Here is a 17,639-nt window from a genome sequence, read left to right as displayed (position 1 = left end):
GGGCAGAGGGTGGCGGTGGATGACAGACTAAGCAAAGCTGTGATTTTCAGTGGCCTGGGAAGGCTGGGTGGCTCCAGGGACTGCAAGCGGCTACAATGTCAAGGCACCTCACCCCGCTGCCAGTGATCGTTGTGGCATGGGGAAGGTGCGCTCAGGTCCTTTCTGAACGGCAGAAATTCCCCTCGTTGATCCTCGGTGTGGGCTAGAGGCCTCGGCTGAGGTTTGGGAAGATTTCCCCGTGGTAGCATGGCCCCGCAGGCCTCGGCGTGCACGTGGCTTCCACAGCGCTCCTGTGAGCAGGAGGCACTTGCCAGCACGGAAGCGAGCTCGGTGGAGGGCGTTAGGCTGCCAGGGCAGGGAAGCGGTTACGTCCTCAGCCGTCACCCCTTCTCAAGGCAGGGCGCGCTGGCGGGGCAGCGGTACAAGTTTGCTCTCATCCTGCCGACGCCGCATTCATTGTATAATGGCACTCGCTGCTGAGGTGTTTCAGTGGCATCACCCGTGCGGGTTGCACTGCAGGTCCATTGCACCATGGCCCGCACAAGCAGAGCGGAGACCTGTGCTCTGGGGCCTTCCCTGGTGGTGTATGGGAGGTTAATTGGATTCACCCAACAGGTATCTCTAGGCAGAAAATGTCTCTTAAAGCTATGGTAGCTCGAACAGGGCAGAAAAAGCACGAAGCAATATATATAAAGCACCTAAAATACAATCTTTTGCCTTTTTGTTTTGTTTTCACAAGAAGTTTTGTAGTCTTGTAGAGTCTGAAGTGGGAAAAAATGCCTGCGAACCTCCTTTACAGTTTAAACTATTGACCCTCGGATATCAAATGGTCTTCTGTTTGCAGTAACATAGTAAGGCCTTTGCTTGATCTCGGATATTGTGATATGCTATGGTAACTTCAGGCTTGATGGTTTAACTTTAGTATCGCTTACGTTGGTAACTTTTTTTGGTATTAAAATGGGTCACTTTGTGGAAGTGTTAATGCTGCTATTATCTTTTCCCATACTTACTGATATGTTATTTTAAGGGTTTGCCTCCGCTACATTTTTCATAGTGTTCCTGGAAAGAAAAGTTATATGCATAATGGATTTTTAAATCATGCACTAGTGTTTCCATTATGTCAGGTGGACCACTAACCATCCTGTGTATTCATAGATAGCAAACTTGCCAAAATTACTGGGAGGAGTCAGAGGGAAAAGGGCTACTGTTGTAGCCTTTCTGTGAATGGAGGAGCTTTCATATATCCCGTTCTTGAGAGGAGGTGAACAGTGGCAAAGAGAGGGAGGACGTCAAACGATATTCCTGGAGTTACTTTAGGACTATTTTGTCAGAGCCAAGAATTGCTCCAGATGCCAGCCTGGAGCTGCAATGATCAGTCTCTCCAGTATATTGTAGTTATAAATTGCTGTTTGCCTGTTCCTTTTCACATCAGCAACCATTAGCTTTAGTACTCCTAATACTGGGTTGGAACTGATCCATGTGAAATAATCAGAATGTTTAACCAAAATGAGTGAGCTAGCGTGGATCTAAGGGCTTACTGAGTGCTTGGGGTTTGGTATATATGACATTTTCTTTAAGGATTCCTCCTGAATCTGCTGTTAATAGGCTTAGGAATTTGGAGCCGAGAGGTACAGGTAATATTTTTTTTTCAACCAACTATTTTAGTGTTCACTTTATTTTGGCTTTATTTTTTGTCTCAGAAAACCTCATCTTAGATGAAGCATCTGGTTCTCTGTTAAGTTTTAATTTTTTTATTCAATTCTACAGCTGCACAAACTGAAGCTCAAAGAAACCAAGTGTCTTGCCCAAGGTCAGACTGAGTTGGTGGTTGAGCCAGGAATAGAACTCAATTATGTTTGTGTTTTTTTTTTTTTTTTAAGCAATAACATGCAATGGCTGTAATGAGAGGTTTAGAAGAAAGTTGACAGTTTAAAATTACTGTCGAGTTTCTCTCTTTTCCCTGTTCTTGAAAGAAGTCTGGCCTCAGATGACTCAGAGTTTGAAGGACTAAGCTAATTATGAAATAAATCCAGTTTTACTTAACCACACATATATTAAAACAATCTCAGATAACAGTAGCCTTACATAACGTGACTTAGGCCATTTTCAGAACATGCAGTGACCCCGAGGAGCAGCTTTTGAAATATCTACTCCTGTCCATTTCCAGTTGCTTATGTTGATGCTAAGTTAGATTCTGGCTGTGATAAATCAAGATAGGCTGAGGAAACTTAGCTGTGGTTTCCTAGTGAGAGAAGTCTGGTGAACAAGGATGCATGAAGAAGGACTAGTAAAGGATGCAGAAAGAAAGGGAGGAAAGAAGTGCCCAGGATGACAGAGTGATAATTCCAGAACTGACAGAATTTAAAATATTTTTTTCCTTGTTGAAGGCCTGGATTGGCTTGAAGAACACCATGCCAAGTTGCAAGTTTTGGTTAGTGTACTAAAACGGGTATATACTGCATGGAGATACAGGAATTCTATTATTGACGTTCTTCAGTATGTCTATGCCCTGAAAACTATTACTCATACAGGTAGCCTTGTGCATCTGAGCAGACCCATGGACTTCTCTGAGATACTAATAGGAATAGCCTGCAGAACTCCTAGGCAAATTGAAACTATATGCTACAATTTTTTCTTTTTTTTCCCCTCTGCAATACTAGATACCGTAATATATGGGAATTTTCTGAAGCAGCTAGCTTTTTCCTGCCTTCTGTCACCTACTGTGAGAAAGACAAGCTATTACAGGCTAGTGTGTAAGTAATGGCATAAACTCTGTAATCAAAGATCCGTTCTTACAGAGCCCTGTTTCTCACTGCAGCAAATCTAAGTTTTAACAATGCCATATATCGATCTGTTAAAGTGTCAAACTCCTCAGTCAAAGGATTCACAAGGTCACCTGCAATCTATGACCACTTTATGTCAGACTATTTCTTGCACAAAGGGCTGTTTATGATCTCTTAATACCACTTTCTTAGTACAGTTAATAATTCCCTGCAGTGTTATTTTGCTGATGGCTTCTGTGAAACAGTTCCAATGTCGAAAGATTTGTATTTTCTCACCTGGGATGTGGAAGCAAAAAATTATTTTTTTGAAAAAGAAGGGTGCTATTTTGTCAGTGCAACAGGGAAAACAAAAAGATTGATTAGAAAACCTTTGAGGAAAGAAGTTCCGGAAAACAAGTACATTGGCTTTGACACTGATCCTTTGCAGGCTTCTGCCTGACAATGTCTTTCCTCTGCATTGTTTAACTGAAGTCATTCTCAGAAAGTGGTCATGATGTAAAGCCTCACCCATGTCAGTCAAATCTTTGCAAGATATGAGCATAAAAGTTTAGTTCCCTAAAAGAAATGTTTGAAATATGGTTAATGCATGAGCAGAGTCATTGCACACAGTTCTATGTGGGGTGTTTGGAGTGTGCCTGTAGATAACCTTGAAGATACAGAGGAACAACTAAGCATATAATTACTTGCATTTCTGAGAAATTGGCCCAGTAAGAGATACTGAAATCTCCTACTGGCATTATTGTCACCAAAGCCTTGCAGCTACCTCCAGTTCTATTTAGGGAAATGCACTGCAAAGTATTGGCTGGAAATGCAAACTCTAGTCACATTCCTTTACTGTTTTCCTTATGTCGGAGTTTGTTTTGAGTTCCTGCAGGTGAGGATGAATATTGTACAGTGTTTGGTAAATATTCAGAGCACAGTAGTTCACTGCTTTGTGTAGGATAGCTAACAGGAAAGAGATGTTCTCATTGCGTCTCCTTAATGAGAGTCACTTGGGAAGGAGCAATAACTACCATCTGAAGTCAGCGAGGCAGTGACGTGTCTGTGCTGGAAGGCTTGTGCCAGTCTGTCTCCGTCTGGCCGTTGTGATTGCTGCACTGCACACGAAAGCCACTTTGGTGTTGGTTCACCAAATTGTTTTCATCTGTGCACGGTAGACATCCATTGTATAAACAAGTTGCCTGAACCATAATGTGGCATTAAAGTCACCAAGGCTTTATGGTCAGTGCACAGCTATGCAACTTGATCTTAATGCTGAATTCATCAGAAAAGCTGCCCATGAACCTATGTTTCCAGCAGATGTTTCTGTTTTTTAAGCAGAGACATTATAATCTTTTATTTGTCTTTCATTTCTTTCCATGAAAGCACAGTAGGGACAGTGTTTATCCCTGGTGATCAGATCTGCCAGGTTGCAGTCCTCCCTTAGACATAATAATTTTGCTGAACACACAGATCTTTTCTGAAGCTGGTTTTAAAAGGAGGACGGGGAAACAGCCTTAAATGAATGAGTTTCCCAGGCTCACAAATTCTTAATTAATATAAAATTGTGGATTTTAATACAATGTATTGTCTTTAAGAAAGCATTGAATGTGAGTTGATTTAATACTACAGGGAGTAAACTGGCAGATACTCAGAAACTTTCAGTCTTCTGCAAATGTAAATGGGCCTAGCTTTATTGTCTTCAGTGGAATCACGATGATTTATTTCTGCTGAAATTTTTTTTCAGCTCTCTTTGAACTAGGTTAACTCTACAAATTTGTTGGAGTTGTTCCTGATTTACAGCAGTGTTAATGAGATTGGTCTACTGTCTCTGCAGAAAAGTAAATACAACACTATTAAATGAACTCATACCTTGTAGGTAACACTACTGTGCAGGAAGAGTCTTAAGCTGATACTCCTGTGTGACAGGCACTTAGCTTTAGCCATGTAAATCCAATGTAGTAGGAGCCCATAGAACTGGAAATGTAAGATCAAATTCTACAAAACAGGCTGAACATCTTTAACTCCAGTTTATGCACGTATATCCAAATCTGGATTTTGAGTGTTTTGTGAGAGGAGCTGGAGAGCTTCTGAAGATCTGATCACTTAATTTAAATGATAGGATGGGAGTTCAGATCTGCTGAAAATCTGGATGATTTGTGGCTATGGAGCAGATTGGGAAAATCTAGTTCTTTTGATTAAGAAATTTGTAGACAGATAAAGTGTAAATTTGTTTTTGCTTCAAGTACAACCTGGTTGCAGCACCTTTGATATCTTGGCTATACAACAGATGGTTAATTGGATTAAATTATGGCTTTTTGCCAAGACAAATTAGCTTTGGTTAGTGTGAGATGATTTTGAACATGCAGTAATAACATAGAAAGTAATGGATGTTATTGAGAGACCTTTCAAAAATATGTGGCAAATCTCAGTAGGTCAATAGGTCAAAATACACAAAGGTGCTGTAAACTCAGAGCTTTTACATTCACAGTCCAGCAGAGGTCTGAGAGCTGCATGAAACTCTGCAAGACAGCAAGTGGTGGGGAAAATAAGAAAGAAAAATATACATGTTTAATTTTATGTTTCAGTGAGAACAGTACCAGCAGCTAGTGTCTACCAACTAATGCAAATTAAAGGATAGATTGAAGGTCTGACATAAAGCCCTGATTCTACTACTACAGTTATAACACTTGGTTTCAGAAGTGTTATAACACACTTATAGAATGTTGGATGTTGCTTCCTTCAGTTTCTCAGGCTGCAATTCCTCCCTTTTAAAGTATATTGAGAACTTCTGATGAAAACCAACAGTTTAATAATTGTGCACTAAAATGTTTTTAATAATAACTAACATTTCAGTTCCCTTAAATAAGGCTGTATGTGTGAGAGTAAATGTTAGTTTGCAGTTACATCTTCCAAGTCCACAGCTTGAGTTCCTGGGATGTCATATAATGTGTTTAAAGGCTCTTATCGCTCCCAGCTTGCAGAAAAGGATTCAAGACAGATCAGTTTCTGTGAAGGCATCTCAACTTTGTAAGTCAGTTTTCACCAGTATTTAGTCCCCACCAGACACTAGTAAGAACAGCCCACCTCTAATCAGGCCAGTAGATCTTCAGCGGCACCGTTGTTACAAAGTTTGCATGTCTGTTATTCTTGATCCTCCTTTGTTTCAAATTTTCCCTTAATAAATAGTGCAGATTTGGATTCACCTTCAGGTTTGATTATTCTTGTCTTCTGACCCCAGCAGAGAGGTTCGGGACTTCTGCTCAGACTGAGAAATGCTTTCACTATGGTATGAAAAGAAGACAAGTTTTGCTTCAGTTTTTCAGTCTCCTCTCTGTATTGCTGCATTTTATTTTCTTTGACTCTTTCCATGTTTACATTCATCTGCTACCTCTTTCAGATTTTTTCTCTCTGCCTACCCCAAATCTTACCTGGAAAGCCACTGCCATCCATGATGTTTCCCTGATGGTGCAGTCAGGAGTGGTGCAAAACTGAGTTCCTTGGCAGGCATCCTCCTCTGCTTTTGGCCATGTGCAATGCTGTGACAATTTGGCATGGGCAGAACAGTTCAGCACTCAGCAGATGCGAAGGGGTTTAGTTGCCCTGACTCACATAGAGCTATGCTGATTTACACCAACTGAAAGCCTGCATTCACCATGCTTTTTCTCCCCAGTTCTATGCTAGTTCATCAGCTGAGGGTCTAGCCAACTGTCTTTCATAGATGTGTAGTCATTTCTATTAAGATAAATGTGATGATAATGTTATATCCCGTCAGTGAACATTGCTGTGTATGCAAGCATTCAAAGTCATGTTAGTAGACTTCAAAGGATATACTGCATAATCAGGCAAGCTGCTTGTGAACTGAAGGTAAGATAAATCCTCAGTGGCCCAGTAAGCAAAATAAATAACAGTATATTGTGCTTACATTTGACTGTCCTCTGAGATGCCTGTTTGCGGTGTCTCTTTTAAACTGAGTACTGAAACAAGCATATTCAATTGGTTAGAGGGATTTTTCAGAGTGCGTGAGAAATACACATAGAAATAATAAACCGAATCTAGTCCTGCCAAGTTGTTCTTTCTGTTTATACCGTATCATATAAATTTAGCTTGCTAAATGTAAGCATGGTTTCTTTCCCCTCAGAAGTAAATCCCATGTCCAGTAACAGGAAAAAGAACTCATGGACTTCTATGGAGAAATGCGTAATTGTCTTGAACTGGTTTCTTCAATACATTCTTCCTTAGTACCAGCATTGGGTCCATTCCATAAGTTCTTGTCTTTGCTTCAGGTCTTTTGGATACTGTGGTAATGTAAGGCCTCTCACTTTCTGACTTTGTAGGTCCTTGAACACTTTATTGTGAAAGCTTTCTGAGAGACTATAGGAACTATAACAATTAGTTCTCTGTCACCCATTATCTTACGAATTCATTCAAAGATAGAATAGGTCATTGAGACATCTTTTTTGTAAACAGGTTAGACTCCATTGTGCTGTAATCTTTATCTTCATCTCAAGTAATTTGCAAGTTACAAGGTTTAATGGTCAGTAAAACACCTGTAGATAAGAATTGGTGAAAATGACCTTTGCATTAAGAACTACACAGAATGCCAAAGTGCATGAGAACTGTCTTAAACTTCCCATTCCTTTCTTTTCTGTCTATCTTTCCTTTTTGTGTGATGCCTCCTACCCACTTTCCTTTTAAAGACTTGGGTAAAGGGCAGCTGATGAAAGAAAAGTATATACTTTCAAAAGACAGAATGTGTATCTGGACTCATTACTATGTTATGTGATCTAGAAATAGGCAAATCTAGAACCCTTAAGACCAGGTGTTGACTTGGTATATGCAAGAGCTACTGTGGAGTAAGTTCATCCTTCAGCATGAGTTGAACTTAGAGCAAATCATGATGGTGCAAAGCATCACTTCTGAAGAGTCGATATTGTTTAGAAATTAGAACTTAGAGCCTCTCACTCCTGACTAAGTGGCAGAGAAAGAATTATATCTCCTGGGATAAACAGTGTTTATCCAAAAATGTTATTGCTGTATCTGATTACAACTCATTTACTCCCTTCCCTAGGTCCCATAGTTAATTTTAAAGCATCAGGCTGTGAACATGAAATATTGCTGTTTGAGTGTGATGATATGTCCCCTAGCATGTGTTTAGCATATGTGGTGATATGTCTCCATGTATTTGAGATTGCAGATAAGTATGACATTTTAGCACAAGCAGTATTATTACTTTGTAATATTGTGATGTTAGAATCCAGGATGTTGTGATATTAGAAGCCAGGATGCTGTGGGCTTTTTTCCCTCTCTTCAAAGATCTTCATTCCACAGAATTATATTCAGTATTCATAAATGCTGTGTATAGTGCTGTTTAACATAGTACTGCACTGGCTTTTATCAGAACGCTTAGTATTTAGTAATCTATTGCTATGCCCAGCTGCTGGTGACAGCTTAAATGTGAATTTGCAAAACTTTTTAGGTGCAAAGGTTATAATTTACAGCAGGTTTCTAATGTGTCTACTTCAAAAAATCCTAACTTGGGTTCTAAATGCGGTTCCCAAATGCTGCAGCTATATTTCTCAGCACTTGTTAGACCACACGTAGAATACTGCATCCGGTTTTGGACCCTTCAATACAAGAAAGGCATTGACAAACTGGAGTGAGTTCAGGAGAGGGTCATGAGGATGGTTGGGCGGACTGGACATACCTGCTGTGAGAAGCATCTGAGGGAACTGGGCTTGTTCATCCTGGAGAAGAGAGAGCTTCAGGAGGACCTACCAGCAGCCTTCCTGTACTGATGAGGAAGTTATCAGGAAGATGGAGCCAGGCTCTTTACAGTGGTGCATAGTGGGAGGTTGAGAGACAACGGGCATGAGTTGAAACATGAGTCTCAACAAGAGAGGTTCAGACTAGATATAAGAAAAACTTTTACCTCATGGAGGACAGTGAAACAGTGGGACAAGTTGCCTGGAGACGTTCTGGAGTCTCCATCCTTTGAGGTTTGCAAGCCCCAACTGGACAGAGCCTTTGTAGCTGGTCTGCCTTTATAGCTGACCCAGCTTTGAGCAAGAGGTTGAACTAGAGACCTCCTGAGATCCCTTCCAACCTGACTTATCCTATAACCCTATGTGTTTTGGATAATATAGTAGTTGTCTTGAGAAAAATACTCCAGACAAGGTTTGTAGACTTCTAAGAAAGTCAAATAATTTGTAGCCAAGTGATGCTGATGTTTTATCAGCAAAAAATCAGGATCAAGCAAAACGCTGGATAAGTTTTGAACAAATCTTAATGACTTTGATTCCTTTTCCAATATCTGTTTGGAAACTATCCCAGTAGGATTCGAAGCATATTTATCTCACCTACTTGGTAAAAAAGGGTATTGTCTTATTAACATATCCAATTCTTTCTGCTAGTATAGGTCACCTACAGTCCAGCAGCCCAAGATACAAATTCAACTTCATAGCAGATGTGGTGGAAAAGATTGCACCTGCAGTTGTGCACATTGAACTTTTCCTCAGGTAATAACACTTTTAATTCTTTGTGTTTTAATTCCATTGTTTAACAAAGGTCTACAAAGATTTTCCAGTGTACTAACTTTCATTTTGAATTCTTGAAGTTCACAATATACTCTGAAACATCATAGCAGACTCATTTGTCTAGAGAACCTCCCATTTGTGTGTTTTATTCCTGTTTAGTAAGTCTATTTTATTGGGCTTAGAGTCTTTACAGTACTTTACAATACATATCGTCTGCCATAAAATAAGTCTATCTCATCTTTGGAGGTCTCTTCAGCCTTCACTAAAATGTGTTGCTTGTTGTATTATGTTTATTGTCTCAGTTTTAAAAAACAAATCCAGAAGGTAAGCTGGAAAAACATAGCTCCTTGTTGCTTATTCCACTTCGAATAAGAGTTGATTTTATTTTGGCAAGGAGAACGTTAAGAGGTAGCATGTTGACCAGATGTAACCTATCTAGACACAGAAATTATTTCTGATAGGAAAAAATGTACTAAATTTGCTGACCAAAACATACCAATATTCAGAGTACTGAAACTGGAGCTGAGGAGGCAAGTTTAACATTGAGTGCTCAAAACAACCTGGGAGGCAGGTTTAACATTGAGTGCTCAAACCAATCTGCTGTCAGAACAAATGACTGCAAATGTTATATGTACTCCATTACCTCAATACCTTTCAGCTTGGGATACTTTAATTTTGCATAGGCTTAAGAATTTCTTGGAGAATTTTTATAGGCTTTCTTAATACGCAAAATCAAGATAATCAGGTTTTCTGAGACATAGCTTTATGCGCATGGTGATTGGTCTTTTGAGAGGATGTTACAGTTGAAGATGTTTAAGATCTTTGCATATGTGTCCCTATAAGTAAATGTTTGTCCAGCAGCCTGTTGGGCGCTAATTGTGATACTACCTTCTGCCTGGGATTGGCTCCAATTCTTTACTGCTGAATAGCACAGAACTTTCAAACAATTTCCTAATAAGGACCACATCTTGGAAGAAAGAAGAATTTGTGGACCTTTTCTCATCTTTTGCTGCCCAGGCACTTTCTGTTCCCCTAACAAATCTAGGGTCATTACAGCAATTGTTCATAGAGAAAAGTCATAATACTTTAAACAGTTTATAAAGTCTTTTAACTGTCTATATTGCAGCAAATGTTTTTTCCCACCAAGTTTTACTCATTGTTAGTGTTTTTCATTTCTTTTATTTCACATTCCCAGTCCTTTCAGTTTCTACACATGCTTTTTCCTGCCAGTCTACACTTGGGCTTCATGATTCCCTGGGACGTTGCCTCTTCCTTTGCTCCACTGTCCAGCTGCAAGGTTTTGTTTTCTTCCCTTTTTCCCATTAGAGGATCAGTCCATTTGTCAGCCCTACTATTTCCTGTCATTTTCTTCCCGTGTAGAAGCAGCAACCGGTGGGATCAGATGGGCTCTTCCTCCTTCCCTTTTTGTCACCTAGCCTCTTTACAAGGAAGCTTCGGTTCCTATCTCCCTGACTGACTAAAAGCAGTCACAATTTTCAGAAAAGTATCCTTTCTTTGTCAGTTTTTTAAATTTAATTTTTGTAAGGGTCGTAACATTGGTCATCAAATGCTTTGTTATTTCTCAGGGTGAAACGTGGTAAATGATATCTAATGTAATCTTCTCTAAGTTGTGCTTCCCTTACAAGTTATAATTACTTGCTTTTTGTACAGGCACCCTCTCTTTGGTCGAAATGTCCCACTTTCCAGTGGATCTGGATTTATTATGTCTGATTCTGGTTTAATTGTGACGAATGCCCACGTGGTGTCAAGCACCAATGCTATATCAGGGAGACAACAATTGAAAGTGCAGCTACAGAATGGAGATACCTATGAAGCGACCATTAAAGACATTGACAAGAAATCTGACATTGCAACAATAAAGATTCACCCTAAGGTGAGTGGCATAAACAGATGAATGAATTAATTTGGGAACCCTATTTCAGTTTCATTTAGCACAGAGTGATTGGTTGGAATATATGTTTAGGGATTCCTTGGAAATATATCTGGGGAAAACAATGTACTGAACAAACTGTTTCTGTAGGCCTGGAAATTTTTCATAGCTTAGAATCAAATTACTTTGTCTTCTGTGCTAGGAACTGCTAAAAAAAAAAGAAAAAAAATGCAGCTCAGTTAATATGTGGCCAGATTTTGCTATCTTTACCTGAAGACCCAGGCTATTTTGGGTAATCCTTCTAGCTTTCTGCCAATACATGGATTGCAAGGTGGTACATAGTGTAGGGAGAGTGGCAGGCTGGTCAATAGCTGGTTTGTAAGCTATTTCTAGGAGGAGGACGGAACGATCTGCTGGAAAAAGGGGAAATCTGTTTCAGAATCTTGCTGGCCTTCTTTTCCTGGATGAAATTGGAAGGTACTGCTGCTAGCAGTTTTGTTTCTGAAGACAGTTTAAAGCAGTAACACCCTGCAGTATACTAATTTTACCTGGCATAAGTTTTGGGTATATGATAGTGAGTGGCTCTTTCATGAATGTAATGCGAAGTGTATGTTCCTAACTTCTGGCTAGTTTTTGATCTTTCCAAACAGGTTATTTTCAGGTATAAAGGAGTGCTTCTTTCTTTCTTTCTGTGTTTATTTAAGAAAAAACTACCAGTATTGTTACTGGGACACTCTGCTGATCTGAGGCCAGGAGAATTTGTGGTGGCGATTGGAAGTCCGTTTGCCTTACAGAACACGGTGACAACAGGTATTGTCAGCACTGCTCAGCGAGATGGCAAAGAACTTGGGCTGCGGGACTCGGATATGGATTACATTCAGACAGACGCTATTATCAATGTAAGTACGAGGTATGTGAGGAGCTGAGCTTCACAGTCCTGGGACCTTGAAGTCCCCACCTATTCAGCAGGGAAGCGTGTGCTCTGAAAGATGAATCCACTAAATAAAAGCAGCTTTGTTTGAAATCAGTGATAGGCTCTTCTTTTTATAAAAGACTATGCAGTGTCTGTAAGTTGTGTTCAGGCATTAATGTTGTGAAAGGTATGTTAAATGAAACTGCCCTCTTCGAGGTTGTCTATGAAGATGTTACAAATGACAGACCCTTCTCATTCTGTAGATCTCGTGCAGTAACACATGCTTGTATAGACCAGCAGTAAATCAATACATTCCTCTCTCTGCTTGTTCAGCTGATCTGGCCAAGAAAGCTGTAGAATAGAGCCAAAGTTTCTTTCATCTGCATGCATTAGAACCAGATGGAGTAGTAAAGTTGATAGCATCTGCTTGAATTTAATGACAGGACACCCAGGTAAGAACTTGAGGAGAGCGTTGGTTTTTTTGTTGTTCTTGTTTTCCCTTTGCACATCACATACTCCAAGTAAGAACCTAGATGTAAAATAACATAAAGTTTGAGATACAGTTCGGAGTTAAGGGTCCTAGCACTGCATGTTGTATAGAAATACATGAAAATAATATCCCTTCAGAGCAGCTTGGAGGGATCCAAAGAACTTAAGTAAAGTCCTTGGGTGCGTATATAACTTGTAGTGATTCTAAAAAGAGCACTGCATACATATCTGAGGTAGATTTAAGCTGTAAAGTTTCAGGCGATTTTCTGCTATACATTGAAAGGAAAATATTTTCAGCATTTATTTGCTGGACCTCAATATCAAATTTGACATAACCAGTCATAACGCTTAGTATTTTACGCACGCAAAGCGCTTCACAAATGTTTATCATCACAGACTTGTCAAGAAAAATTGTATGGAAAAAAAAGAGAGTAATTACTTTTTGTGCTAAGATATGACATAAAAGTGAGCTTTTTCAAAAAACTTCTATATGATCCAGGAGCTGAACCTCTTAAGATATTTAATTGGAATTTCTTTCTTCAGTTGTAAAAGGAGAATAGGAAAACTTATGCAAAACGGATTACTTGGGAGCACACATTGAATTGGTGGCAGAGGCAGAGTTAGAACATGGGATTTTGACTTCACGCCTATACACATTCCTCAAGATCAAACTGCTTCCTTGTATATACTTAGGCATTCACTGCCCTCAAAAGCTAATGAGCAAGTTTAGACAAGGATAGCTTGTCTAAATAATGCTAGACCAAATGGAAGAGTGATAGCAGAGGAGGTAAGGAAACTGACAATATATTTGAATTGCTTTGCCATTTGAGACCACAAAATATGAAGACAGTCCCTGGCATAGGGATGCTTTGTGCTTAGCTAATGCACTAGTTTTCTCCTGAGAATGGGAGGAGTTTGAGAGCTAGTCTTTCAGAGCATTCCTGTGGCTCAGCCAAGACTTTCCTGCAGGAATGTGCATGCAGCTGCCTTCTGAGAAATGATAGAACAGCAGGAACATGGGGCAGGAGAAAACAAGGCCATAATGGCTCTGTATAGCTCCTCAGTGGAGCTATACTGCATGTGCTGAAGTTCTTTCGTTATCATATCCTTCAAGTAGAGGACAAGTGAATGAAAGATCATATGCTGAGGAAGGCTGAAAAATCATTATCTTGGTTCCTTTGTGTCAGTCAGACATAAAAATCAGGTGCGTAGCCTCTGATCACTGAAAAGATACAACGTAAGAAACAGATCTCTTCATTTAAACTCAAACTTCGAAGCTGTTTTAAAAACTTTAATGTCTGTTTTATTCTTCTGAGAATCTATAAGTTTTGCCCAGTGCTATCTAAGTGTAAACAGTTTATATGGCTCATGTTGCTGTCATGCATCACTTGGCTTTTGTTTATTTTGAGTAGTAAGTTGCTGCTCTTGGCTGTTCAGTAGACGTACTTGAAAACTCTGGCCTTGCTCAAAAACATGTTGAGCCAACATGAAGATGGACAAGGAACTTCTCCAACTCCCATTTCCTGTAGTCCTGTTGGATGTTTTCTTTGAAGGCCATTAGGTATTAGGCAATTTCTGACTGCTCAGAGCTGCCATATGCCCTCCCTAGAAAGGGTTGCGTGTCTGTGGTTACTAAATCAATCCTTACGTAGTACCTGCCTCATAGCAATACGCTGTGATTAAACATGTAAAGCACTGTGTTCTTCTCTGGTGGAGGATAAGAGACACTGACAGTATTACAATCTGAAGTGATGAATAAAACTACTTAAGAACCATACGTGCACCTCACTGAAATATAACTCTAAATAGCAATTAATTATTTCAAAACCTTATTCTGAGTCTTTAGAAGAATCAAAATACTCATTTTAACTATTTGATGATTCTTCTTAAACTTAGAGTCTAACCATTTGGAGCAGGAACTTGCCACTCTAACTTAAGGCCTGTTTCTTACCACTTCTAACTTAAGGCCTAAAAAAATCTAATCATAAGAGGTGTGAATGGGTAGGGTAAGACCTACCTGTAATCTCCTCTGATCAATATTGTGTCCTTCAGTGCTGCCTAAGAAATTACCTGCTCTCTTTCATTTACAAACAAAATACTGTTTGAAATGAAAATTGCATTTCCTACAGTGAAGTACCGATTTATTGTTCTCCTCTGTTATTTTTACAGTACGGCAACTCTGGAGGACCTCTAGTTAATCTGGTAAGTCCATGTGACTTGGTTTTTGTTTTGTTTTGTTTTAAGAGCCAGTTTGAAATAAGTGGGAGAATATGTTTTTGAAAAGATTCATAGGTCATACTAGCTTCCAGTCATTCAAGCTAATGGTAGGCAGATACCCTGAAACTAATAGAAACTATGCAAATTAGGTCTCAGTTCATTGAAAAACATTTCCCCATAGAGCAGAGGAAATTTTATACAGCAGTGAGGAAAATGGGATTTGGTAAGAGCAGTTATGCTCGTTCACACTATAAAACCTGGGATGCAGGGCAGAGATGGGACCTGGTTAATCCGCACAACTGATTTTAAAATAGATTGCTTTAAACCAGCACTGATTTTGCAGGTCGGTGAATTGTGGTTCTAGTGGTAGTAGTGACTCCACTGCTTGCTCAGCAGAGGGAATCTCTTGCCGAGTGGTGGGACGGACCTTGGATGAACAAACTGTACTGTAATCTCTCTGGCCATCATAGTTAAATGTGAGAGGGATTGTGAATCAAAGCCCAGATCCTCCCTTAGAAGTAATGTTTATTTCTCGAGTGATTACAACACTCTAAAATTTCTTACACCAGCTTTTAACATGAAATGCTAGGCAGTGAGCCGAACTCTGTCACTGAGGAGCAAATTAATTGGGTGCTGTCTCTCAACAGGATGGTGAAGTGATTGGGATTAACACACTGAAGGTCACAGCTGGAATTTCTTTTGCTATTCCTTCAGACCGCATCACTCAGTTTCTCACAGAGTCGCATGACAAACAAAGTAAAGGTAAGTTCTGCAAGAAACAGTGACATCTTCCAATTATTATCCTGATCTGTCGGTGAAGTGCCAAAAGATATGGGTCTGGGATCCTGTTACTGAAAGGAGCAGCATTATTTTACAGTATAGAACACCATGGACTTGGAAATAGAAAACAACTTCACAGAAGTGGGACAGACGTTTTATTACTCAAACTCCCAAAGAGTAGACTATCTGTATAAATCTGGGAAAAAGGGCCTCTGAGGATAGTGAGGACACAGATGAGTCATTACAGTCTCAAATGATCTTGAGAACAGATGGTGACTTGTTCAGGGAGTCTTATCCTCCTCTTTCACATATTGTCCAAGCAAAAAGGAGATTAAGGTGTACTGTGGAGAATAAGGTAAAAGCTTTTTAAAACACTTGTCCGTGGATGGAGCGTAGGGTGTGTGCTATCAGTGGATGATCTTTATTTTGCCATGGTCTATGTTATCTATCTATGTTAGTGCTGTATAATTGGATATTGTCATAGACTCTCAGACCCTGGTGGAAAGAAGACTTGTGTACTAATTCCTGAAGAAATACAGGGGGGAGGGAGGGAGAGGCAGAAAAAAAGAAAGACCTCTGCATCAAAGAGCATATAAATCTAAATATAGCAACAACTGACAACTACAGTACTCTGGACTTTTTTTATGTGCCTGCCTCGTATCTGTCACACTGTACTAGGTGTCATACTACATGTTGCACAGCCAAAGCCGCTCTAGTAATGCTTCATCCAGGCCAAACCTTCCTTTCTCTTTTGCTTGCCAATTTGTCTGTCCACACCCTACTCATCTTTTGTCATGGCTGTTGGCTGCTGCTTCTCTTGAATCTTTTTGATATTAATCTTGTCTTCTCCTGAGTTCACCCAGTTGCTGATGCCAGGGTTGTTTCCCAACACCATTGTCCTCTCAGTGTTCTCTCAGATACTGTTATTTTGGAAATTTCCCTTAGTCAGAGGTTTTAAAGTTATGCATCTGCTTGTATATTTGAGACCATCACAATTTGACGGGTCCCCTCATCTATGTTTTGCTGAATTCCCCACATTAGATTGTTTTCACTTGTTGATTTGGTGGGGGGGAGTTGATGAAAAAAGTTGTTAATTATGTGCTGAAAAGTACATTTCAAAGTAGCTGACATAATTCTGTTTCAGCCAACAAGTCAAAAAACCTATTTATTCAGCCAGGTTACTAACTGTTTGTTGGCTTCTGAGAGAAGCAGATCTGTATCATTAGTGATGTTACCCTTCAGAACCAAACTGCTCTCTCAAAACAGGGAGGAGCGATGGCTCACCCTGCACCAATGGCTCTAGAGGCATGAATGCAAGCAAGCCTTGTGCAGAAAGTGCACCATCTGCCAGGGGGTTCCTGGTAACTGGGCTGGAAAGTCAGTGAAGGCTAGAGATGCCACCACTGAAATCAGCCACCTTGCTCCTTCAGAATCAGGCACCTTTGCCTCCAGAGAATGATGAACCTGCTGAGCCCAGCTAGAGGGCCTAGAGATAACTTTGCCCATGGAACCCGAAGAAGAAGAAGAAGGGAAAAAAAAAAAAGTGTCAGGTTTTTCTTGTGATTGTAACGTACTGTCTGATTTTTTTTTCATCGTTCTCATTATCCCCTAATCAAAGGAAAAGGATTCACACGTACTTTTAGCATCAGTGTGACTGTCATTGCTTGGCATACCCTGGGCACAGGCAATTTTTAATTTTTTTTATTTTTTAAAGTTTTTTTGCTTGTCTTGTACCTCTTGTACTTTTGCTGCAGGCAGAAGAACAGTCATTTAAAGCCCTTGATGCACAGAGAAAGAGAATTTCTAGGAGATACTGTCACCACATTTGAGACTTAGTTTGCATTTTTTAGGCCTTTAGTAATAGTTTTCAGGTTTGTTGTATAGGCGTTATTTCTTGACATAAGGAATTTATGTAAGCAGAATTTTTGGGATGTTTTTACCATGTTTTCTCCAATTAAGTTTCAGTAGTTTCAGTGGGATCCGCCCTTATGGTACAATTAAGTCATAGAAATAAGTTTAAGGGTATTACCATTTCACTCTAAATATCATAT

General features: G+C 39.8%; 1 protein-coding gene across 1 annotated transcript in view; it reads left to right on the top strand.

Annotated features, from left to right (window-relative positions):
• Positions 1–531: 531 nt before the first annotated feature.
• Positions 532–17,639, top strand: part of HTRA3 (HtrA serine peptidase 3) — a 25,574-nt gene continuing 8,466 nt past the window's right edge. Inside the window, exons 1-9 of the mRNA XM_009573611.1 lie at positions 532–615; positions 1,768–1,810; positions 2,388–2,531; positions 7,834–7,963; positions 9,176–9,280; positions 10,970–11,192; positions 11,894–12,088; positions 14,761–14,793; positions 15,456–15,570. Coding sequence (XP_009571906.1) covers positions 532–615; positions 1,768–1,810; positions 2,388–2,531; positions 7,834–7,963; positions 9,176–9,280; positions 10,970–11,192; positions 11,894–12,088; positions 14,761–14,793; positions 15,456–15,570 — 1,072 coding nt within the window. The remainder of the gene's footprint in view (positions 616–1,767; positions 1,811–2,387; positions 2,532–7,833; positions 7,964–9,175; positions 9,281–10,969; positions 11,193–11,893; positions 12,089–14,760; positions 14,794–15,455; positions 15,571–17,639) is intronic.

This window comes from Fulmarus glacialis, unplaced genomic scaffold (genome assembly GCF_000690835.1).
Source record: "Fulmarus glacialis isolate BGI_N327 unplaced genomic scaffold, ASM69083v1 scaffold7890, whole genome shotgun sequence".
NCBI lineage: Eukaryota > Metazoa > Chordata > Aves > Procellariiformes > Procellariidae > Fulmarus > Fulmarus glacialis.
Note: the sequence above shows the minus strand (reverse complement) of the source record. Positions and strands in the feature narration are given on the sequence as shown.